The sequence below is a fragment of the Cajanus cajan genome, chromosome 9 (genome assembly GCF_000230855.2).
Source record: "Cajanus cajan strain Asha chromosome 9, NIPB_CcT2T_4, whole genome shotgun sequence".
NCBI lineage: Eukaryota > Viridiplantae > Streptophyta > Magnoliopsida > Fabales > Fabaceae > Cajanus > Cajanus cajan.
The window spans coordinates 20,741,964-20,768,607 of NC_138525.1; the positions used below are offsets into that span (position 1 = coordinate 20,741,964).

The 26,644-nt window shown below is 35.9% G+C and overlaps 2 protein-coding genes across 2 annotated transcripts; one reads left to right on the forward strand and one right to left on the reverse strand.

The window, feature by feature from the left end:
* Positions 1–3,978: 3,978 nt before the first annotated feature.
* On the reverse strand, positions 3,979–6,122 carry LOC109792129 (Major facilitator superfamily protein). The gene is made up of 2 exons (XM_020351513.3): positions 4,829–6,122; positions 3,979–4,640 (listed from the first exon to the last, which is right to left on the reverse strand). The coding sequence occupies exons 1-2, from the start codon at positions 5,959–5,961 to the stop codon at positions 4,211–4,213; spliced, it is 1,563 nt and encodes a 520-aa protein (XP_020207102.1). The 5' UTR covers positions 5,962–6,122; the 3' UTR covers positions 3,979–4,210.
* Positions 6,123–9,919: 3,797 nt separating this feature from the next.
* On the forward strand, positions 9,920–10,462 carry LOC145952003 (uncharacterized). The gene has a single exon (XM_083064220.1). It carries the CDS (start codon positions 9,920–9,922, stop codon positions 10,460–10,462), a length of 543 nt encoding a protein of 180 aa, XP_082920346.1.
* The last annotated feature ends 16,182 nt before the right edge of the window (positions 10,463–26,644 follow it).

The following is a 26,644-nucleotide window of genomic DNA, read 5'->3' on the forward strand; positions in this document are numbered from 1 at the left end:
TATTTATATATTTATAATATTAAAATTTTGACATATAATTTTAAAAAATATAAATATATATTATGATTATTTTTTACAAGCTATTATATCTACAATTACAACAATGAATGAAAATAAAATAGGCCAAACTAAGTTATACTATAATTTAGTTGATTTGAGCCTAACTTTTATTAAAAATATATGTTCTAAATATAACTTATTTTTCTATCATAGAAATTTTGTAAATGTTAGTTAGAACTACAATCCTAAAGACATATTTTATAATAATTTAATACTAATAAAAATATAAAAATAAACATGTTAAATTCTATAAAAATCAAGTTTAATTTATTTATGATAGAAACATGTTTTTAATATCTAATATAAACTTTTAGATGATAATTTATTTAAAAACATATCGTATAATAAAAATTATAAATAAAACATAAATCTTACAATTTTTACTATTTTGATTTTTTTAATCAATGTATACAATATAAATAGAAAGTACAAAATGTAAACATGCATGTTGCAAATTTTATTTTTATCAAAAATTGATTTTTTTTAATATATTACATTATACATGTAAGCATTTATATATATACATATATATATATATATATATATATATATATATATTAAACTTAAAAAAATTGATTTATTATCATGGAGTATTTTTTATCATATATGAAAATTAATCTCTTTCAAAAGTTTAACAAACATCAAATAAATAGACATTTTCTTCGAACTTAAATTGTATACATACAATAACTTAAACATATATGTTTATTGTATTAGAATATAACTTTTTATTTTTTAAAATATACTATTTTTTTATTATATATATATATATATATATATATATATATATATATATATATATGTAAAATGGTAGTGGGAACAAGTGCCCTCACTATTTACTATGTAGATCCGTCTCTATCTGCAATGGAATATCTTTTTTAAGATAATTTAATTATTTTATTTTTTGTGAAGAAAAAAAAAAGTAATCTCACACATAGGAGGGATATATGTGTAGTCTTAGGAGGGCCATGGGCCCCTTGAATTTTTTTAATGTAAAAAATTATAAAGTTTATTTGTTTATTTAGGTTTTTTTAAAAGTAAATATTAGTTTACTTAATTTTTTTCTTCACAAATTTTTCTTTTTCTTGTATTTTCGTAACTTATTTATTAGCTCAACTAATAAAGGTTCTCAACAATTACATATATGAAAACATTTAAAATATTTAAGTATATTTAATGTGTTATAACACTTCCAGCATATCAACACTTTTGTAATTTATTCAATTCCTTCATGATTTTTTACTTTAAAAATATTTATCACTTATTATAATAATAGAGTTAGAATAAATCTAAATAATATTTATTATTGTTATTTCTTAATTGTTGTATTAAAAATTTTAAGATAACACTCCCTCATCATTCATAGTCTCTTATTTATCATATTTTCCCCTCAATATAAATTAAAAATAAATAATAAAACTGAAAAAGGTAAAAATTAAATAAATTCCATTATATTATTATTTTTATATAAATATTGTTATATTATTTAATTAAGTTTATATATACTTTTTAAAAAACATTGAAAGTCAAACATTTAATAAGTTGTCATTCCATTAATAATCGATCAAATTTTAAATAATATTATCCTGAATGAAAATTTATTCTTACATTAAAAATTAAAATCAAAGAGAGATTTAACATTAATTTATTAGAGCATGGTCTAGAATTAGAACCACAAATATAAAAATTGCTAAAAAAATTAGTATTCATTTAATTATAAATGATTTTCATGATATAAAGGATAAATACTTTGTATTCTAATAAATTATTAATGTATTTAACATTTTGAAACAAATAAATATAAATATTTTTATTTTAAATTTAATGTGTATATATTTTTAATGAAAAACTCTTTTTAAAATGGTACCTTCTATCCTTCAAGTCTGGCTTTGTCCCTACACACATGTTATATTAAATTATTGCTGAAAACCTTTTTGAGACAAATTAAAGATATACATATGTAGACATCACTACAACGATTCATCCCATTTTATGTTAATTATGCATGCGTATGTGATTGAAAGTTTCAAGAACAATTCATGCACCCAATAGTATCGGCGAGTGTGTGGATTATTGATATATACAATCAAAGCATCTGGTTTTTATACATAGAAGAAAATAAATATGTGGCTTGTGGGAGCTCGAAGTTTTCCTAGGATGATACGGGATACTTGGAACTGACCACACAAATCAATGCTTGGATCGATGTCGACATCTTTACATGCATGCTTTCTTCTATTCACACACATAAATCAGCATGCATGATGATCATTTATGTCTAGTATGATCTTAGAACATGCAAATGTAATCCAGTTACAAGAAAATATAGCTGATATGGGTACAACATGTGGTTGCGAAATCATTACGTAAATTTTTTTGTTTGGATGATAGAGAAGCTGGTAAGCCTCAGACAGCTCCACTAGAGTGACCACATCCAAGCAATGAAATATGCATGACGCGAAAATCACTAGTAAGCACCCTAACATCCAGCTAATGAGGGAATAAGAGAGTTACATTACAAATAAAATAATAATAATAATAACTATACTTGTGACATGAGTTCATAATTATAATTACCAAAGAGAAAAAGTTATTATCTTTGATATATAATTTGTTATTAAGCAAATTACTGCATGTGTGAATTGTTTAGTCGTGTAAACACAAATAAACCAACCTATGTGAATAAATTAACCTAATTAAGTGTGATTAGGTTGATTCTTCTGAGAATAAGTTGATCATCGAGTAATCACATTAAAATATGTTTATTCAATGGATAATTTGTTGAAGTGAATGATAAAGTTGATTATGGAAGATTTCTACAAAATAGAAGTTTACATGTTAATGTAAAGTTAAAGCTTTACGTTAATTTATACAGGTTTAATCTTAAGATACTATTATAAAAGTGTCATTTTTCTGCGAAATTTTTTAAAAAAATATTCGTAAATTTTTTTTACGAATTTTCTTATAATAATAATTTCACAAAAAAAATTATGAATTTATTTGTGAAAAATAATTTACAGATATTTCTTATAATTTTTTTATGAAAAATAATCTATAATAATTTCTTTGATTTTTTTCGTAAAAAATATTCTTGCAAAATTTTTCGCGAAAAAAATTCGTAGGAAACTTTCCTGCGAATTTTAAAACTCGCAAAAATATATTATCCACGAAGGTATTACCTGCAGATAAAATTTTGCAAAAAAATTTGTAAGAATAATGTTTGCAACGGATTTTAATACAAAAATCGTAGAAAAAGTCGCATGTAAAGAGAAATTCTAGTAGTATTTATGTAACACCATTAATACGTTAATATTGTTATTTGTGTAAACAATTACTTAATTAAAACGAGACAAATAATTCTTATATCTACTTGTTATTAATTTTTATAATAAAAAAAAGTCTTATATTTTAATAAAATGTCTAATATATAATTCTTTCATTTAAAATAAAAAAAATCTTAAAAATTATTTTAAATCTCAATATATTGTTGAGTTATTTCCAGATAAAGAAGCAAGTATAAATCTTTATGGATTTTGGTCATTTCATTTTTACTATAGAGAGATGCGTGGTGTAGACATAATAATATAAAAATTAAAGGGTTGTTAAAATATCATTATAGATTGAAAACCATAATTAATATTAGCATATGCTTACGTAAACCTCCAAAACCGCGCGTATCAATATTTGTAGCTACATTGTAGTAGCTACATGTGAAGCCTTATTCATTAAGCTGATTAATTAAATTAAAATGGCACCGGATGGAGACTCTTTTCCAGTAGGGTGGAAGTAAATTTTGAAACGCGTCCATTTTTTAAGGCTTCGAAGTTGCACATTGTTGTCCTTTTTTGAGCCACAAATCGATGACAGCACTTCATAACCAACATATTAATCATATTATTTGATAATAGAGATCAACAGTGAACTTGCAACGTATGTATATATGCTTATTTAATTACCGTTGAAATAGTATACATACTTTCCTAATACACTGATAAGTGTTCATTTTCATCATAACTCAAGTAATATAAAAATACACGGGATTAGTATAGAACCTATATATTGGATTCTACCAAAAGAAAAAAAATACTATACACTAATGGGTGTTGGGATTAATATAGGTGTTATCAGGTGTATAAGTAGCAAAAATAATTTATCCTATAGTTTGTGAGTAAAACTTGCGAGTCCTAGCATGTAAAATCAAACCCAAAAAGGTGCCAAAGAAACAAAGGCAGCCCCAGATGATGAAAGTGGTTTTGTAGCATTCCATGCCCATGCATTTTCCATCTTCATACTCTCCTTTATGGTAAACAATTGCAGCCAAGTATCCAAACAGAAAGGACCCCACTGGGATGTTGGCCACCACCACATTATGATTCACAGAGAAATTCTTGGTTCCAAATAGTTCAGTGGTGATGGACACAGAAATGGAAGTGATGGCTCCAGTGCACAATCCAATAATGGCAGTGCTAACATAGAGAGCAAGATGAGTTTTGTTGAGAAGTAAGAAAAATGCCCCTGCAATTGGAGCCATTAATGCTACCATAGAAGCTGGTCTTGGTCTTGATATTGTACACTTACCCCTGCATACACACAAACCATGACACAAAATTTCAATTAGAGGGGTTATTTAATGGCTTGTTGGTGTCCATTGATGCAGATCAACTAACACATTTATAGCCATTATTTGAATTATGTGACAATGTAAATGCACTAGGTGCTGGTTGGTGTTAGATAGGAATAGCTAGGAAGTAGAGAATGTGTAATTTACCTGTAAAAGTAGTCCATAATAGATGGCATGAGACGGCCAAAGAAGCCAAAAGAAGATGACAAAGACACCAATGATGAAGTGCTAGAGTAACCCCGGGATTCAGCTATTTGTCCCAAGTTATTCAGAAACACTAAACCGAGTGTTGCACCAAACAAATAGACAAGGAAATATAACCAGAAATCTACTCTTCTCAGCATCACTTTTACTCCTATTTCCTCTCTTATACCTACATATTGAACTTCTCTACTAATACTATCTTCACCCTCTTTCACCTCATTTTCTTCCCTCTCTTCATTCTGACTCTCCTCTGCAGTAAAATGATACACTCTTTGGTTTTCTCTATTTTTGTGCCATGACTCTACTAGTGAATTGATCTTCATGGAAAGTGGAACTAATAGAGGGAACAAAAGGGTTACCAAAACACCAATAAAGCTACCCAGTGAAGATATTTTGCTCGAGACAAATTGCAAGCTGCTCACCACAGCATATATTCCAGTGGCAATTGTGATAACAAACATAACAACAAATCCAACATCCATGTGTCTAGGTCTCGTGACATAAAATTCTCTGACCACGGGAGCTGCTATTAGGCAAACTAACATAGGCAAAACTGAGTTCAAAAGTAGAAATGTTTTAGCCTTTTTGTGTCCAGGAACAACATCAGCAATGCTGGTGTAAATCTTGGCACTTAACCCTTGGTAGCTAGTTGTCAACCCCACAGCAACTTGGCGATGAGATGGAAAGTTTCTTATTGTGATCACATAGCACACAGTGTTAATCCAACAAATGCTGTTCCCTGCTAAAACAGTTAGCAAGAAGACATGCCAATAGGAGAGGGAGGAGATTTGGTTTGTTATGAAGAGATATTGCACACCATAGCCAACTAGGCCAAGAGTTGAACCTATCATGAGGACAAGCCAAAAGGGGAGGTAAGTAGTGGCCATGCCAGAAAAGAAGCCAAAGAGTTTGCCAGCATCTGAGGCAAAAGCAAGGTTATTGAGCTGAAACTGTGACAGGGAAAGGAGTTGCTTGAGCTGGGAGGAGTAAGCAGGGAAATTGGTGTTTGTGCCGTTTATGGCTTGGAGCCAAATGATTCCAACAAGGCTTAGCCATTTTAAGGCAGTTGAAGGCATGGTGAGAAAATTTGAGTTGCACCTCTTTCACTCACAAGAAGGGATGAGGTGTGGTGTGGGGTATATATGTTAAGGAAAATAAGGATGATCCAGTAGTTTCAAACAAATACTCTCGGGTTAAATGGAATAATGTGGCTCTACATGTATAATGTGGTTTTATATCAACCACCACCTAAGACACCTATTTATGCTTGAAAAGATTGTGCGAGGAAATGGCATCTATGTCACTTTAATATGAATTCAAGAGCATTTATTAGTACTTAAGATTTTACTGGGATATCTTAAGACAAAGGAGATTTTTTTTTTAAAAAATTTTTAAACGTTAAGCAGAAATAGAAATAAGTTTTAGGCTTTAAATATAATCTCTTTAAAGTTTAATCTAGTCTAACCTATTTGATAAAAATGTCAAGTTTAAATAATTAAAAAAATATATTTATATAAAAAGATCAGGTTTAAGTTTATAAAAAAATTTATTAGACCTAATATGATAAAAATCAATAAATAAGTATATTTTAAAAATAATTTTATTAATTTTTAAAAATTAAATTTATTGATCTAATTTACGCTAGTAATTTAAATAGGCTAATAAGTCAAGACAGACTTTAAAAATGTTATACTAGACTTATAAAAAAAATCTATAATAGATAATAAGACGGATTTAGACTTTAATTTTATAAAATATTTTCAACCTATATATTTAAAATTTCATCTATCTTATCATTACACGCAGGTAAGTTTAAGGACTTATTTAATTAAATAAAAAATTTAAGTAAATATTTATTTAATAAGATTTTATAACACAAAAGTTCTATATCAAATATAATTATATAGTTTATTTAAATAAATTAAAATTATATTATATATTTGTCTAATTATATATATTTTTAATTATAAATTTCTTTATACATAAAAGTTAACTTGTGCATATAAATTATATGTCAAGAGAGATGAACCCTTTTAATAACTTCTTGTACCTCAAAGAAATAAATTTTAACTTTCGATCTAAGGATGTCATAAATCACTATTATCAAAGTGACTCAATCTAAATATTGGATTACTGGTTGAATTTGTAGATAGCATAAATTGATGTATTTTAAATATTTATTATAAAAGTATACATATTATAATATATATATATATATATATATAACTTAAATTTATTAAATATGTTTAGAATAATGTTTTCTTGTCCATAAATTTAATATGGAGATAGATTGCAGCAACTACGCGTGTTGCACCGCATTGTACAGCAGTAGCTTGAAGTAGTAGTAATAATTTTATTACTTTCCACATGTATAGTGTAGATGGTTCGACTCTCACTGGGACCAAATTATCTCTCCACTTTCAAATTTGGTTTGATTCATTGAACGGTGTGCTATGTGACGGTCGTGACCAGCATCATTAATCCAGTGTTGGACAATGTGCAAGACTTATTATATAGTCATAAATTAAAGTTTAAATTATTTTTTAATTTAAATTATTTTATTTTATTTTTAAATTTTAAAATAATTTTTTATTATATAACTTGAAAAAAAAATATTAGCTTTTATGTTTAAATATTATCAATCAGTTTATTAAATAAAATTCACTTTTTACCAAATTTGACACAGAACAATTTACTATCTAATATTTATATTAATAAAAATATTATATTAAATCTAATTCTTTTTAAAATGTAAAAATTTAAATGAAGACAAAACACAGGTCATACAATCTAATGCAAAGTCAGAATTAATCTCTTTGAAAAATTTTCAATAAAATTACAAATTGTCTAATTTATCTTTCAAACAAATTTACACATAAAAAAATATAAAACATAAGAAAAACTTAATTAGTTAATATTACACAACAAATTTAATTTATCTCTAAAATTACTAATAGTCCTAACAAACTAAAATAATTTTTTTGAAATTATATAATTAAAAAAGTTTTGTACCCAAATACCCGACCCGACCGACTAGATCAACAATGTCGAGGACACCGACCACTCACTACCTAAGCCGAACATGTCGGTGTGCCCGGCCAAGTTAGATATTTATGCCAGGACAATTAAGGAGCTATTAATTTACGTAATGCGCCATTTTAGTCCCCTAATTTCCCGGGGCCCAGTCCTTAATCACGGTCCAACAAGAAACACTATAAATAGATTCCCTACGAGGTATGTAACTAACTTTTCAAGTACCGCATTTAATACGCCGAGCACTTACTTGAGCGTTGGAGTATCTTTGCAGGCACCCCCCTCGCTTCGGACTACTCGGAAAGGAGCGAGAAGACATAGATAGACCTAGGACCAGACCCGCTACAACAAGGACAAGTGAAGTGTGTATCTTAACACAAGAACATTTGGCACCCACCGTGGGGCCGAAGAGACGTTTTCAGCCCCTTAGAACTCTACGACTGAGACCGAGACATGGTAGTAACACGCAAAGGACCTTCAACATTGACTCAACCGATCCCTAACCCCGAGAACAATCCCGTGATGACTGGCCAAGAACGATACCCATACGGAATGTCTCAAACACAATCGAAGCCTGTGATATAAGAGGTCCGGCCGAACGCTAACAGAGCCCAGCCCGACCTCCACGATGACTTGCGTGCATTGCGCGAGGAAATGGAAGCCATCCGAAGACAAAGAGAAGCCGATGCTAGGGAGTTGGCTGAACTGCGTCGGCAGAACGTCGAACTCCGAAGTCTGAACCAAACCTACGTGCCTTCCACTCTCACACTCCTAGAAGAGTCAGCCTATCATGCCCCAACCGACCAGGTCACCCGAACACTGGTTACCTCTTTGATAGGCAACAAGGCCGACACCACCACTCACTCCCTAAGGCACCCCTTCTCTCGAAGGATAATGGAGGCAACCCTGTTGGACCATTGGAAGAGCCTTCCAATCGAGAAGTACGATGGGTCTACCGACCCCGAGGAGCACTTGAACGTTTTCCTGACACAAGCGACCCTCTCTATTCAAGATGACTTGGCCTTGTGTCGGATATTCCCCACATCGTTGAAGGGGAGGGCTCTGAGTTGGTTCACGCGATTACCGAGCTCTTCCATCGACTCGTTTAATGAGTTGTCGTCCCAATTTACGCTGCAGTTCGCGACGAGCAAACCGTACAAGACGACCTCATTAGCACTGGCAGGGGTTCGTCAAGAGAAAAGAGAAAGCTTGAGAAGCTTCATGGACCGATTCAACAAGATTGCCATGGAAATCAGCGATCTCAACTCGGTCGTGGCACTGGACCGACTAAGTACCCGCCCTAAGGCCAGGGCCTTTCATGAACAACTTGTCTAAGAAACCGCCCGGTGATATGAACGATCTCCGACGCCGAGCCGAGAAGTAAATGGAAGAGCTGGCGGAGACTAGAAATCAGGCTAGGTCCGAAGAAGGTTACAACCGAAAAGAATCCGGTCGAGAGCTGATAAGAAAGACTAATGCCGAACCCTTGAATGCTCGTCCCCCAAGAGGACCATGCTACACAGCGTATACCCCCCTCAATGCGAGTAGGGCCAAGGTAATGGAGCAGGCCCTTGTATCGGAGATCCTTGTGATGCCGAAAAGGGCGAACACACCCCCCAGAGCAGACAAAGCTAAAACGTGCTGATTCCACCGAAACAGGGGGCACTCGACTGAAGAATGCTTGGCATTGAAGGACAAGCTTGAGGACCTTATCAAGAAGGGTCACCTCAGAAATTTCGTCACCCCCCAAGACCATCAGGCAAGAGGGAGAGACCATCACTCTCGCGAGGCTACACAGTTGAGAGATCGACACCACCGATCCCGTTCAGCCGAGAGGAGGGATCATTCACGACACTCCCAGGAAGAAAATGACCGACCAAGGAAAGTGATAAACACCATAGCCAGAGGCATCGCCGGGGAGGTTCCACCTCTTCGGCACGGAAGACACATCTCTGAGCGGTGCGATCTGTAAATAGTGTGAACCAGCCGAGGACACCGAGGATGCCACCAATAACCTTCTCTGATCGAGACTTTCGTGGCGTCGATCCCGTTCAGGACGACCCCGTGGTCATTTCAGTTGAAATGCACAACTGCATTGTGAAGAAAACTTTGGTCGACCAGGGGAGCTCGGCCGACATATTGTATTGGGACACCTTCGTGCAGCTAGGGATCCCAGAGGAGAGCCTAGAACAATATCACGAGCCATTAGTGGGATTCTCGAGCGAAATAGTGATGACGAGAGGGTGCATTGATCTATACACTCGTTTTGGCTTCGACCAGAAGTCTTCCCGAGAGATCAAAATCCGTTACATCGTGGTGCATGCGAACACGTCGTACAACATCCTGCTAGGCCGACCTTCTATCAATGCACTGGGAGCCATTGTCTCAACCCCCCACCTGTGCATGAAGTTCATGTCGAAAGATGGACAGGTGATAACCGTTCACGCCGATCAGAAGACAACAAGAGAGTGCTACCTTTCTAGCCTAAAGGTACAACCCATTGCCGATTTCCCGACGACGAAAGCTGTGAATGTGGTCAGGTAGGAGATGATGGAGGGCATTGACCTCGACCCTCGGTTAGGCGAAGAAGAACGAATTGAGCCAGCTGAGGACCTTATTCCTTTCCAACTTGGCTAAGCACCCGAACAGGTCATGCACATGGGATCCCAACTAAGTGAAGTCGACTCAAACCTGGTGAAGCGAGCGGTTTGAGACAATAAAGACCTATTCGCATGGACGACATCGAACATGCCAGGCATAGATCCAAATTTCCTCTGCCACTGGTTAGCCATATACCGAGACGCCCAACTAATTTCCCAAAAGAAGAGAAAAATGGGGGATGAGAAGAGAAAGCTGCGAATGCCGAGGTGAAAAAATTGTTACAAGCCAAATTCATAAGAGAGGTCACCTACACAACCTGGCTAGCCAACGTGGTTTTAGTCAAAAAGTCGAATGGAAAGTGGAGCATGTGCACCGACTACACCGACCTCAACAAAGCCTGCCCCAAGGATGCTTATCCACTCCCCTGCATTGACCGACTTGTAGACGGTACGTCCAGGCAGTCTATCTTCAGCTTCCTCGATGCCTACTCTGGCTACAACCAGATAAAGATGCACCCGGATGATGAGGAGAAGACGACGTTCATCACCGAGAACGCCAACTTTTGTTACAAAGTCATGTTGTTCGGGCTGAAGAATGCCAGAGCGACCTACCAAAGGTTAATGGATAAAGTCTTCCAGGGGCAGATCGGGCGGAACATAGAAATTTATGTGGATGACATGGTGGTCAAGTCTAACTCCTTGGCCGACCACATAGCAGACCTAGCCAAAATCTTTGGCGAACTATGCAAGGATAACATGAGACTCAACCCCGAAAAGTGCACTTTCGAGGTCAAAGGAGGCAAATTTCTAGGGTTTATGCTATCGGCCAGGGGAATAGAAGCAAATCGAGACAAATGCCAAGCTGTCCTAGACATGAGGAGTCCGAGCAACCTCAAAGAGTTGCAACGACTATCCAGGAAGTTGGTTGCCTTATCCAGATTCTTGCCTCGCTTGGCCGACAAAATCAACCCGATGACGAAGCTCTTACGAAAAAGTTCGGCTTTCTTGTGGAACGAGGCTTGTGAAGAAGCTTTTGTAGGCTTGAAGACGACTTTGGCAACGCCGCCGATCCTCACGAGACCCGAGCTTTCGATCCCACTCCTGGTATACTTGGTTGTATTTGAGGAGGCGATCAGCTCGGTTTTGGTGCAAGAAAAAGAAGGCTCCCAGACTCCCATATATTTTGTCAGCTGACTCCTACAAGATTTCGAGACCGGGACCAGCAGATAGAAAAAGTGGCGCTTGGTTTGGTACACGCTTCTCGACGCCTACGACATTATTTCCAGAGCCACCAAGTAGTTGTACGTACCGATTGCCCAATCTCTAAGGTCTTAGGCAAGCCTGAACTCGCCGGGAGAATGATGGCTTGGTGGGTTGAGCTCTCTCAATTTGACATCGTCTTCAAGCCGAGAGGACCGATTAAAGCCCAATGCCTAACAGACTTTATGAATGAACTCCACCCGCACGACCACTTCGAAGAACATTGGTGGACCCTCCACGTGGACGGTTCCTCAAACTACCAGGGGAGCGGGGCAGGAGTAATTCTAGAGGGACCCAAAGGGATAACTTTGGAACAATCTCTGTGTTTCTGATTCAAAGCTTCGAACAATCAAGCTGAATATGAAGCTTTGTTGGCTGGATTAAGGTTAGCCAAGGACATGGGTGCATCGAGAATCAAGTGTCGAACTGACTCTAAGGTGGTGGCCGAGCAAGTGGGTGGTAATTTCCAAGTAAAAGACCACAACATGATGAAGTACTACCAAGCCTACCAAAAGTTGAAGGTGAACTTTCAAGAGGTGTTGGTTGAGCACATTCCACGCGAGGATAACACACGAGCCGATCAGTTGGCCAGGTTGGCCGCAACCAAGAAGCCAGGCCAATTAAGAACCATCATTCAGCAAGAAATCGACCACCCTAGTGTCAAAGCTGAAATGGTAGGAAGTGTCGACGCCGACAACACCGACCACAATTACCCCTCAGACTGGCGAGCCGAAATCAAGGCATTCATCACCAATGGGGTCACGCCTGCCGACCCGACCGAGGCCAAACAGCTGAGAACGTAGGCTAGTAGATATGTCATCATCGTCGGTCAGTTGTACAGGCGTGGCTTTTCTACTCCACTACTCATGTGCCTGGACCCCACCGAGGCTGATTACGTGATGCGAGAAGTTCACGAGGGTATTTGTGGAATGCACTCCGGAGCGAGAACAACCGTTTCCAAACTCTTGCGAGCCGGGTACTATTGGCCGACCATGAATACTGACTGCGCAACCTTTGTGAAGAAGTCTCAACCATGCTAGAAACACGGCAACTTGATCCACCAACCGGCCGAGGAGCTGCATTGCATCCCCCCAGCATGGTCATTCGCCACATGCGGGGCCGACATACTTGGACCTTTCCCGGTTACGAAGGGGCAATGCAAGTTCCTCATCGTCGCCGTAGACCTTTTCACCAAGTGGATTGAAGCCGAACCCCTAGCAAGCATCTCGGCTCATCAAGTCCAAAAATTCCTTTGGAAGAATGTTACCACCCGATTCGGTGTCCCATCAACCTTGGAGACCGACAACAGCCTCCAATTCACTGACCGAAAGCTTAATGAGTTCCTAGCCGGCCTAGGAATACAACACAAGGTCACCTCGGTCGAGCACCCACAAACGAACGGCCAAGCTGAGTCCGCCAACAAAGTCATCCTGACAGAGTTGAAGAAGCGGCTAGGAGAAGCAAAAGGAGCATAGGCCGAGCAGTTGCCCGAGGTGTTGTGGGCCTATAGATGTATGCCCCAGTCGACTACACAAGAAACCCCTTTCTGCTTAGTCTATGGGTCCGATGCAATGATCTCGGTAGAAATTGGGGAACCCTCATTCCGCCGAGCCCACTTCGATGAGTCAAACAATGAAGCCGAGCTCCGGGCACAATGAAGCCGAGCTCCGGGCGAATCTGGACATCGTAGAAGACATCCGAGACCGAGCACTAGTGGTAGTCGAGGCATGCAAGCAACGCTACAAAAGGAAATTTGACACCAAGGTACGACCAAAAGAATTCAGGGAAGGCGACCTCGTGTGGAGAGTCATAGGTGAAGCAAGAAAGGACCTAAGGCATGGGAAGCTCGCCCCAAACTGGGACGAACCCTTTCGCATACGACACAACTTGAACAACGGAGCATACAAACTAGAGTACCTATCAGGAGAACCAATTCCGAGAACTTGGAACTCCACACATTTAAAGATGTATTATAGTTAATGTAATAGTGCACTCTTTTCCTTGACCGACTCTTTTTTTCCTAAGGAGGGTTTTGGGTCAGCATGGTTTTTAACGAGGCACTTTATTAATACAAGACATTTTTATATATTGGTCCTCCCGTTGCCTATTTTACTATACATATATACATTTAGGTCGCGCTCATGTAGGTCCAATCTTGGGTAACGCACACACCGATGCTGAGCAATTCTCGGCCGATCACTCAAAACATACACTCGAGCTCGACAGGTTTCCCTCCCGAGTACCCTCCTCGGCTAAGGATGTACCTAGGCCGAGCTCTATGACTCAACACACGTCAACGTCGAGCAATCCTCGGCCGATCACTCAAAACGTGCACTCGAGCCCAACAGGTTTCCCTCTCGAGTACCCTCCTCGGCTAAGGATATACCTAGGCCGAGCACTCTGACTCACGAACACGTTCACATCGAGCAATCCTCGGCCGACCACTCAAAGCGCGCATTCGAGCCCAGCAGGCTTCCCTCCCGAGTAACCCTAGGCCGACCACTCCATGTTAACGCCGAGTTGTAACCCGGCCGAACACTCTGGCAAAACAACACAACTTGGTCCGTCAGGTTCCTCCTCAAGCAGCTAACTTGCCAAGGGTTTCTCACCGATCATTCCTAGGCCAAATACTCGTAGACCGAAGGCCCTACCCCTTCAGCTATACACCAAATTCAACCAAGGACTCCACGAACACGAAACCTACCTCGAGGCCGAGCACTATAATGCAATTAAAACTGTTCCAAAATGAGTCGTAACCACAGATCTAGACCGACCACTACATCATCAACGAGTACTCTTAAGCCGAGCACTCTAGTGCGATCCAATAACACACAATTCGGTTAGAATTATAAGTTAGACAGTTAGAATCTCATCCTCTCGACCGAGAACACAAATCGGTTAAAAATATAAGAATTTGGGAATTGAACATTGCAAAACAAAAGCAAAACTATCATTAAAGTTTGGCCGATTATCACGGCTAGTTACACAAAAAATCATCATTTGACTGACGCCAACGGCCGATTACAAAAGGTGTTAATGTCCCGGTTACAAGAAACAAAAAATTATTAACCCTAACCTACTGGCACCCCGTGCCGACCTCCTACATAGCGGCTGAGTCCTCTGGATTGCCGTCGCAGACCACATCGATGATCGGCTCCTCCTCCCTAGTCACATGTACTTCAGCTTGCGTTGAAATACCTCGGCGTGGGGCCTCCTCGTCAGGTTGGGCGCCGCGAGGGAACTCGGTGTAACTTATGAATTTTTCACCATAGAAATCCCAGCTCACGTAGAAGGAGAAGTCGGCCGGAAACTCGCAGAAATAATAGGCTTGTCAAACAGCATGTTGGAAGTCGGCGTCATGCTAATCCAAAATCTTCTCGGTGGCCTCGGCTTTGAACTTGGCTGCGGCCTCGTTCAGCCGAGCAATTTCACCGGTGGCAGTGGCGGCCTCGGCCTTCATTTTCTGGACCGTCAACTTCAAGTCGTCGGCCTCTCTCCTATGGGCGTCGGCTGCCCTCTTCAGCTCCTCGGCCGACTCGGTAGCCTTAGTGTTGGCATTCAACGCCTCCTTCAACGTCACCTCATCCTCCTTAAGCCGCCCCTGGAGCCTTTCCTCTGAGACAGCGGACCTCATCATAACGTGCTTAGCAATTAGAGATGTCCGAGCATCAAGCTCACAGAAGAGCTTGTACTCGGCCTCTGAGGACATGCCCTCCAAATATTGAAGCCCGCCGCCGGAAGTGAGGTCTAGGCTGACCAAATTCTAGGTCTGGATGTTCGGCACAATGAAGTCAGACCCGGCCACGACCGCCAGGATGGAGAAAGCTCCACATCTCGATTGCTCCAAAGTCGGTTGCTTCTGGCGCTTGGTGGACGAGCTCGGGCGGTCCGACTCTATATTTTGCTCGGCCAAACGCACCCAACCTGAACTAGCCTTCTTTTTTGGATCAGCCAAAGGAACTAGCATGTTCAGAGGCTTCTCCTTTGGAATCCTCAAGGCCGACCTCGCCGGCGGCACATTCCCACTGGCCCTCGTATTTTTGGCTCGGTTCGCGAGCATAGCGGTCACATCCAAATCGTGGCCGGCCATTAATCCTGCAACAAAACAAGTCTTAACATCAATTCAAAACACTGTTACATTACCGAAGCCGAGAAACATACCTACTAGAGTAAACTCAAAATTTGAAGAATCGAATATGTTTAGGAGTCCTCGGATAGGCAACCCCTTCGGCAATTGGTCGAGAAGATCCACGATCGCTCGGTCCTCGGCAAGGAGCTTTGAAGCGTCCATCGCCTTTGTCCAGTAGAACAGGAACAACTTAGACCCCTCTCGGTCATAGAAGCAGTTGTCCATATCCAACCCCCAGTGCATCTTAAAAAACCCACTCTTAAAACCCTTATATGACGATGTAAACACCCTTAAGAATCCACGCTTCGGCACCCGAGCTAAGGAAACCCACTTCACCGGTTTGCTCAGCCGGAAAATATAGAAATAGAGGAAGGCGAGGGGTCGGGGCGTAAGACCTTTGTAAAGGCATAGGTTTCGGAAAGCTTGCATGGCCGCCCAAGCATTCGAATGTAGTTGGGTCGGCGCCACATTCAATACTTGGAGCACCCCTATTTAAAAGTCGTCGAACGACAGCTTTATACCGAGATCTTGGAACCAACACATGTAGGCGTAGAAGTAATCTTCTACCCCCGACCCCTCTATCTCCGACCCCGGCCCCAAAAACACGAAATCAGTGTCCGACCCATCATCGTCACACGCCTCGGCGATTAAAGGCAACTCGTCTTCCCCGCTCTCAAAGCATTTCTCCAATGTCATGAACTTATCCAACAACCCCTGGTCGGAGAACGACGAAAAGTAGATGCCGACTTCCCCGTCCATCCACTCGTACCTGGGCATCTCAACTGTGTCATAGTCAATCTTCACCTTCGCTCGAGTACTCGGACCACCCACGACCTTGCCTTGGGCATCGCCGAGCACCTCCACCTCGTCTCCACTCGCTTCGGTGTGAGAGGCCTCCTCATTAACTCGTGTCGAAGCCGCTGCTAACGTCACCGGGGGCGACACCTCAACCACCTCGTCTCCACTATCCTCTTGCTCGACAAAATCCAAGGGGAACACCACTTCACATTGCAACGAAGGCAACCTTGAAATTTCACTTGAACCCGACCCCTCTTTCTCTAGCGAAGCACCTGACGCCTCCGACGACGTCCAACTCCTAGCCGAGGAGTAACCTCTATCCATTTAGTACCGGAAAATACAGAAAATTCAAAATTTTACCTTGATCGGTGAGCTCAGACAAGTCTTTGAGTTTCAGAGCTCTCGGGAAATTTACAGTGCGTAAATTCCCCATGCACCCCCTTATTTATAGGCAAGGTAAATGGGGGGGAGGTGAAAAGACACCCCGAATCCACAACCGTTGGATCTTGATCATCCAACGGTCCAGATTTAATAGCCGTTGAACTTGTAACCGCCACAGCCAGCGTGGCATACTCTGACTATTTCCCTTCTGCCGACACCATTATTATCAAGTGGTCGGCAAAGACAACACACCGTTACGGGTATCGGCAAGTTTAAATATAAACTGACCACCTCTTATCACCCTTACGGGGGCTCCTTCCTTAATACCCGACCGACCCGACCACACCAATTACTGCCCATAAGTGGGCTAACCGCTCCTAAAACGTAAGGCCGACCATACCTTGCACAATGCAGACCACAATCCTATCTCAAAAAGTCCCAGTCTGTATCACCGTCTTCATCTTTCTAATCCTTGACGCTGCGGGGGTTGTATACCAGATGGTAACTAACCAGACCATGTACCCGAATACCCGACTCGACCGACTAGATCAACAACGCCGAGGACACCGACCACTCACTACCTAAGCCGAACATGTCAGTGTGCTCGGCCAAGTTAGATATTTATGCCAGGACAATTAAGGAGATATTAATTTACGTAATGTGTCGGTTTAGTCTCCTAATTTCTCGGGGCCCAGTCCTTAATCACGGCCCAACAAGAAACACTATAAATAGACCCCCTACGAGATACATAACTAACTTTTCAACTACCGCATTTAATAGGCCGAGCACTTACTTGAGCGTTGGAGTATCTTTGCAGGCACCCCCCCCTCGCTTCGGACTACTCGGAAAGGAGCGAGAAGACATAGACCCAGGACCAGACCCGCTACAACAAGGACAAGTGAAGTGTGTATCCTAACACAGGAACAAGTTCATTTCAAATTTAAAGAATTAAAAATAAATATTCAAAATTTAAAAGTTTCAAAATGTGTTTAAGTCTATAATTATTTTTAAAAAATTAAAATAAGTGTTTCTTAATGTCACATGATTTGACAATAAACATATGGAGATGAACTAAATGCGAAAGTGTATCATACATGTGGAATAAAAAGTACTATCACCGGTTTTATAAATAAAACTTTTTTTATTTTATTATTAATATCTTTTTATAAGATTGTTTTTCGATTGTCTCTGATACTTCTTTACATCCTATATATAAGAAGACGAAGAAGAAAAAAATTATCAATACTAATAAAAAATAGTTAAATTAATTATTTTTAATTAATAATATTGTAATTTAAATTTTGCTTCAAAATACCTTTGAAAACAAATTATTAAGTAGTTTTTATATTTAATAAAAATATTCGTATTTTAAGGAAAAAAATTTCTCATAAATGAAGATGACTTATATCGTTAAAAAGCTAATAAATACATTTATTTGTACGAAAGAATGAATGAATGTCTATTAATGCATCTATCTATCTCTATATATATTATAAATAAGATTAAAAAAAAGTTCACTTACTTATTACTTATATATAAAAATAAAGGTGATATTAATTATTTTTCTTAAAATAATATTAATAATATTTTTAGACTATAAATAATACATACTAAAATATAATGAGATAAAATTTCTTGAACTAAATTATACTTTTCATCATTTATTTTTTTAAAAAAATTTTATTTTAATCATTTATATTTAAAAAAAAACCTATTTTCATCTTTTATTTTTGAAATTTAATCTTTCCAAATCAGTTATCTTTTTTAACTACTTTAGTATGTGAAATTTTTATCATTAGATTGATGTATATGAAAATTATTGAACATAATAATGTGTTTAGGTAGAAAATTTACATGAAATAACTCGTTTTTTTTAAGAATTTCAAATGTCTTGGTGTGAAACATTTTGTTTAGATGGGAAGTTTATAAATAATTTAAAATTCAAACATTTGCAAAGATTCTTCTTTTTCTTTTTTTGCTTACCCCCACTTCTCTAAGGGTGTAAATAAGTTAGGTTGAGTCGTATTTGGATGAATCCATTATCCAATCCGATCAAAATTTAAAAAGTTGAGTTGAGTCAGATTCATGTATTTTTGTTTTGAAATCTAACCCAACTTAATCCAATCACAAACGGATTAAATTGAGTTGGATCAACTAGGTCAATATAATTAAATATTTATTTTATAAAAATTAAAATATTTCATAATAAATGTAAATCATTTGATTTCTTTTAATGAATATAATGTTATCAACCCATAAACCAAACAATGATACAAACTAAATTCTAAAATAAATTTACTGATTTGCTACATTGTTAATGACTTAAACTATCAACATTAATACTAAATAAATTTTAAAATAAATATATCATATTGTTATAATGATATTAATCAAAAAATACAAATCATATTATTAAATAAGAGTGACAAAAAATATTATTATGAGCAATTGATAATTCAAACACTAACTTATTATTATTATATGTCTAAGTTAGGTCGAGTCACATGCCAAAAAAGCACTAAATTTGTTATTCAACTCACACAATATATGATTTTGATTGGGTTGAATTGAGTTTGACTCAAATACTAATAAAAAAAAATCTTAGACAAATTTATTGAGTTGATTTAGGTCATTTTAAGTTCACAAGTTATCCATTTTCACTTACACCATTAGTGAAAAATTAGTAGATTACGTTACCTCTTTAACGTCAAACACACTAAAATCCGACGTAAAAAAGACGCGGTGATATTTTTGTAATTTTTGTGAATTTTTTTACGTCGGACCCTACCAATGTAAAAAAAAAGACGCGAAAGCGAATAAGAGAGTGGGAGGCACACCCACACGCATTCACTCACTCGGATCTCATCACTTTTCTAGATTCTTCTCTGTAAACCTTCTCCCTCTCCTTTGTTGCTGAATCATTTTTTTGTTTTCTGCAGAGTGGGGTGAACTCTTCGTTACTCATTCGCACATTGTTACAGCTCATCAGATATGAATCAGGATTTCGCTAACACCTTTTTGTTTCGCATTGCTATTGTGACTATCTGTTCTATTCGGTTTTTTGGTTGTTCTATTTGTTTGGGTTGTTGGCCTTTTCTTTTGGGTTGTTCTATCAAGCAAAACGGTCCTTTCTCCATGCAGAACGGGTCGTTCTACTTGCACTCATTATATTTTTTTCTTTTTACTACTTTTTTACGTCAGACCTTGGTAATGTCCGACGTAAATTTACGTCGGTTCAAAACTGACATAAATTTATGTCTCCCGCTTTAACGTCGAATTTTTTTTCGACGTAAGAAACTTAAAATAACCGACATAAATTATCTCTTTTTTACTAGTGTACCTTTAATCTTCTCTCTTTCGATATAAAAAATATCAATAATTTTTTAATTATTAAATATTAAAAAATATTAGATATTATTTAATATTATTTTTTAAATATTAATATTTAAATATTTGCAAATATTTAATTTTATAAAATTAAATCTTAAAATATCATTATATATTTATTTAAAACCAATTTTATCAATGTTAAAAATTATATTATCCTATTAAAATTAAGAATTTAAAATTTTAAAAAATTGAATTGACTTTTTCAAATAAAGAATTTAAAGAATAATAAAAATGAAAATGAAAATAATTTAAATTTTAAAAATTGTAAATTCTTTAAATTTTTAAAATTTCTCATTTGAAACACATCATAAATATATATGTGGTGAATTGGGCTTTTGAGAAAAGATTTTGGCAGATGATAAACACACCTCCACTCTCGTATAAACACACCCCCTTTTAAAAAAAATATATAAAATATCTAAATTACCCTTAAAAAAAAAATTCCTAAATTTACATCCCCTTCCCCGCACCTCCCTTCCCCGCATCCCACATCCCCTTTTCCGCACCGCGACACCCCACCGTCGAACAGCTCGCATTGCTCACTCAGGTTTTCTTCTTTCCTATGTTTCGTACCCCCTTTTCTTTTCTATGTTTCTCGCCAAGCACCTCCCCATAGACATCGTGGCAAAGATCGAAGAGCTTCGGCTGAAATCCTCCCTGGCGCGCCGCTTCTTAGTGCCACACCACCACCACCACCACCACCACGTTGCTCTCGACCTCGAGGACCAGAAAACCCGTCGCATGAGGCGGGCCCTCGACTCCTCCGACGTTGAACTCGTGAAGCTCATGGTAATGGGAGAAGGCCTCAACCTCGACGAAGCACTGGCCTTACCCTACGCGGTTGAGAATTGCAGCAGTAATTGAACCTATATATTGCTGTTCCAGTCCCGTTAGAGAGATCCAAAACTTGATATTCGGAGCCTATAGATCGATCTCGCGTCTATTCGTTCTCTGACCAGTTCCATATACAGGGACCATGTGCCACCAATAGCAAAACAACTGGCGGCCGAATCCAATGCCAGTCCCAGCAGTGGACTCCATTGACCGAGTATAGGCGCCATTCCGCCCGCCCGGATTGGTTGTTGCTGTTGGGAGACTGAGCTTTATTGATATGATGGAAGAACCCCCGACGGCTAGGCTGTCCTCCCCCCCTACCGGTGCATCAATCCAGCGCATTTAGACCTGTCCTAGCGGAACCCTATCTTGGTTGGAGAAAGCCAGTCCAGAGAGTATGGTATTTTGTTGGTAATTGCTACTCTTATTTATTATATATTGCGGGGAAGGGGGGTGTGGGGTTAGGGGAAGGGGAGTGCGAGGAACAGGGTGGGGAGTGCGAGGAACAGGGTGGGGTGTGGAGAAGGTAGTGTAAATTTAGAAATTTTGTTTTTTTTAAGGGTAATTTAGACATTTTATATATTTTTTTTTTAAAAGAGGTGTATTTATACGAGAGTGGAGGTGTGTTTATCATCAGCCAAAGATTTTTGACGCCATTCAGAAGATTGGTGCAGGCGAGCAAGATGTTTTTCACCATCCATATCGTGGACCCGTTTTGAAATTTATAACGGTTTCCTGGCTTACCACGCGTCTACATCTTATTAAATTAATTTTGTCCTTATCCCCTAATTTATATATATATATATATATATATATATATATATAATGTAAAAAATATTGACTGATCTTTATAAAAAAAATATAAAAATAAATTGAGAGCTCATAAAAGTACTAGAAAACGTGTGAGAGTTGGAGATGAAAGAAGATTCAAAATTTAATTAATTATACATTGATTAAAATTAGTAATATTCTAGGTGTTTTTACCGGTACTCTAAACATATCATTGGCCTTAGTATTAGAAGTGTCTTCTTATATTTTATCAAGTTTTTGGATAAAAGAAATATAATGAGCACATATAACAGCTAACATAAATTTCTGTCAACAAGTATTTAATACGTCAATTTTTTTTATTTTTTTATTTTACTTATACGCATTACAATGATGACACTTTCTTATCTTACACGAAAGACATTTTTAGAGTTTTTATTTTTTATTTTATGAGAGTGATTTTAAGCTTTTATTTTCTCAATGAGGATAATTCAAAAAAAAAAACTATCTATTTCAATTTATATTTATCATATTTATTTTTAATTAAATTTCACATTTCAAAATAAGTTATCGGTAATTAAAAATAATTTTGAATCATAGCCGGATCATTAAAATTTGATGTAGAATATAAGTTATTGGATGAATTAAGTCTAAATAAACTTATATTCTTGGAATAAGTCTAAGTATACTTATATTCTTAGAGTAAGTGAATCTCTTCTCATATATATAAAAGTTTTTAATACATAGATGTTATCTCATTGGCAAGTGTACCAAATAATACAAGTAGTTCAATGATAAGTATAAATATCGTCTTCCAATAAGCTTACACATATAAATGAAAATATTGATTGATTACGAAATATAAAGTACTTAAACACAAATGTTATTAAGAAACTCTTTTTGGTATTTTTATGAACACTTGAAGTGTAAAAAACTTTTTTAATACAATAAAGAAATATTGAGGTTTAACTTCAACAAATCATCTTCTTATACTTATAAATAAGCTTTAATCCAGTTATAAGTCAGAAATTATCATTCAACTTACAAATATACTCAAACTTTGATCCCTTACAAGTTGAAGTCTAAGCTTCCTAATTAAGTTATCAATTCTTTCATAACTTAACCAAAAACCCAACTTTAAGAACAAGAATTTATGAATGATTAGTAACATTTACTTTATTCCTAGAGGTAAACACCATTAGTTGCTCTACTTAGTTTAAAGGTTCACAAATATTATTCAATCACTTTAAACCTACAAAATCAAGTTAAGAGGGATCAAACCATAACAAGCATTAAGCATAGAAGATAAAACAATAATACTGAATAAAAACTAAGATTAATAATTTAGAATGTTAACATGAGAATAGGTAAGGTTACATCAAACTCCAACAAGAGAGAACTTAGCTACACATAGGCATGGAACACAACAAAAATGGTGAAGAAAGGAAGAAGTTTGATCTTGAAGCCATGAGAGATCTCCAATCGTCATACACATTCCAAGAAATGTTCCTTATTGATCTATCTTTGAATCTTCCATTTTTATATCATAAACATTTTTGTCTCTTCTCATTAATGACATGTTAATATTTTGGCGTTGAGTTTATAATTCTACGTTAAGTGTGAGACAAAGAATAACAAAATTTGACCTTTAGAGCTATAGGATTTCATGCTCAAGGCCAAAACTTAGCCAAATTTCTGTTTCTCTATTAATGTTTCACCAAATTTTTCACTTGTTTCTTTCAATATTTTCCATCCTTTTCCTTTTCATCTACAAATTAGCATCAAAAGCTTGTAAATTTCCTAAAAACTTAAGTTATAAACTAAAGATAACTTTCTACCAATTAAGATAAATTTGAATCAAATCAAGAACTCAATTCGAAGGAAAATAAAATAAGTGCTTCAAATTATATCACAAAATTAAAGTAAATTTGACACTTATGAATAGATCAAATGTGCAAATTTTTTAAAGTTTAAAAACTATTTGATACTTCATTTCATTAATTCAAATATTAATTTGAGTTAATTAAGGTAATTATATTTCATATGCTCATTTTAAAAATAAGAAATTAAAACTATTACAAATTAAGGAAAATATATAATTAGAGAAAAAAAAAAGATATGTGTTAACTTAATTTTTTACGGTATCATTTAATAACAAATCACAATGGTTGACTTTGATAATAATTACTTTAAAAATTAAAATTAAAATTAATTATTTGACAATTATACTAGTACATTCATTAAGCTCATAATAATCATTCCTACAACAATTAAAATTTTACTTTGGTAGACATACTTATTCAAGGAGATTCTTTGACATAGGTGAATTTTTTTTTTTTTTTGACTTTATTAACCCTCAATTCAGCCGGTAAAATTTTGAGTCAAACTAAATATACTGAATTTCGACTAACCATTAAATGAATACTAATGTTTGGTTTAAGAATCCAAGCATGTGATGGCTCCTTATTCAAAAATCTTAGATGTATCATTTTGTATATCTTATTTTATTCATAAAAAATATAATTAAGAGGGAGATGGGATTACTTAACAAGTTTTATATATGTTTGGTGTTAAAAAAAAGGGTTATATATGTACACAATTAAGGTAATTAAGTACAATTAATTATATTTAGGGTTTTTTACACCATTATTTTAGTTTAAAAAAACGTCACCTAATGTGTAATTGAATGGCTTTTGATTATTAATTCTGGTATTTAAATTTCTAATTAATTATTTTGAGTATTTAAGAGAATAAACCATGTTTCATAATATATATTAGTATACCTTTTATATATTTACAAGAGTTTTCAAATACATAAAAAAAATATGATACAAATGTATTTAGAATTTTAGTTTATATATAATAAAAAAAAATCAATGTATAAAATATGCAGTCATTTATAAATTTTAATTTAAAAAGTTGTAAGAAATTAATCAAATGAAAAAAATTATTTTTGATTTGATTATATATCATAGTAAACTTCATATATTAGTATCACAGTTGTGATTTGTGAAGGAACAAGGAAGTATTTATGCTAGCATCATACTCTTAATTTTGATAAACGTGCACAAGTATCTTCTTCCAGTGTGTTTGGAAAACATTCATAATCCATTCTTCTTATCAAAATCGTGGTAGTATTATTATTTACAGAAAGCATAGGAGGAGCTTATGAAGTGGGCTTAGGGTATTAAAATACTATACCATAATAAGCCCAAGATAAGGGATGCTATCATCTAATGGGCCTTTTGAAGAATCAGATTGCAACATGAATCTACCTGGTTTAAGATTTAGAATTTAAGATTTAGATTTAAAATATGACTTAATCACCTATATACATCAGTGTAAAGTTTTTTTACACTGCCAATCACTTATATATTTTATTTGTGCCATGTTACTGTAAACTCGTTTATTTTTAACAGTGACATAACACAAATATAATTGGTTGTCAGTGTAAAAAAACTTTACACTAGTAGTATATAAATGATTAACTCTTAAAACATTCTCTAACGTGGAAACCTTTGATGGCACCACATTTTTCACACAAATGACATGTTCCATCGTGATTAGTTAGGTTACTACAAAGCACTCTACACTAGCATGATAGTGTTTATTGTTTAAATTTCTCAGCTTATAAATAACATACATGTCAAACTTTCTGCATTTCACAACTCAAAAGCTACTTTTTCTCATGCATTACAACAAATTCTAAAAGGATTTTCTTTGAATGTGATGCCCTGAAATGATTAGGGGTGAATGAAGGCATCACATTTGTTGCTCTGAGGGGAAAAAATTAATGATAACATTAGTGTTGGAAGTACTCGTATTATAGGAAATACTCATATTGTACCTGAAAATTCATTAGTGTCAATTATAAAGGTCTAAACTTGAACACGACAATGATGTAACATATGTTTTCTCTGTCTTCAAAAAAATATTTTAGGAAAATGCTCTATCCTACAATCCACAAACCGGAAAAACTTAATCATTGAAGGCTCTAATAATAAGATCATTACTTGACTCAACCATGAAATGAGATAACAAAATCACTCGTCATTTTTTATGCGAGAAATAAAGATATGGTTATTTATTATTATTATTATTATTATTTATTTAATCAGAATACATAATTTTTTTCTCATTGTGTCGGCCTCATATAGAAATAAAATGACATCTCATGTCTTTGAAAAAAAATATTGAGAAGTTAATATATGATCAAATTTATAAGTTAAATTGTCAAATATAAGCTTCAAATATAAAACTTTTTAATTAAAAGTATTATTCAATTGAAAGTTAACTGCATTAATTTACAATTTTTTCCCCTATAAATCCATGTAGAAGGATAAAAATCACATTATACTTGATTACATTTAATATCATAATTGATTAAAACAAGATATTATATTTTTTATAAAATAAAAAAGTCTTTATTAATCAATTGATACACTCTGTAATGTGTTAAAACAAAAGGTTAATATTAAAAAAACACATTTACATTAAAAAAATGTGTTTTTAAACGAAAAAAGTTCAATTACCCTATTTACCATTTTGAAGCATAAAAAAATGTTT

Bases quoted from the DNA above. Each gene is read 5' to 3' on its own strand.
- LOC109792129 (XM_020351513.3), bottom strand. From the start codon at position 5,961: ATGCCTTCAACTGCCTTAAAATGGCTAAGCCTTGTTGGAATCATTTGG. The intron at 4,641-4,828 runs GTAAATTACACA...GTGTGTATGCAG, and splicing joins ATTATGGACTACTTTTACAG to GGGTAAGTGTACAATATCAA.
- LOC145952003 (XM_083064220.1), top strand. From the start codon at position 9,920: ATGCCACCAATAACCTTCTCTGATCGAGACTTTCGTGGCGTCGATCCC.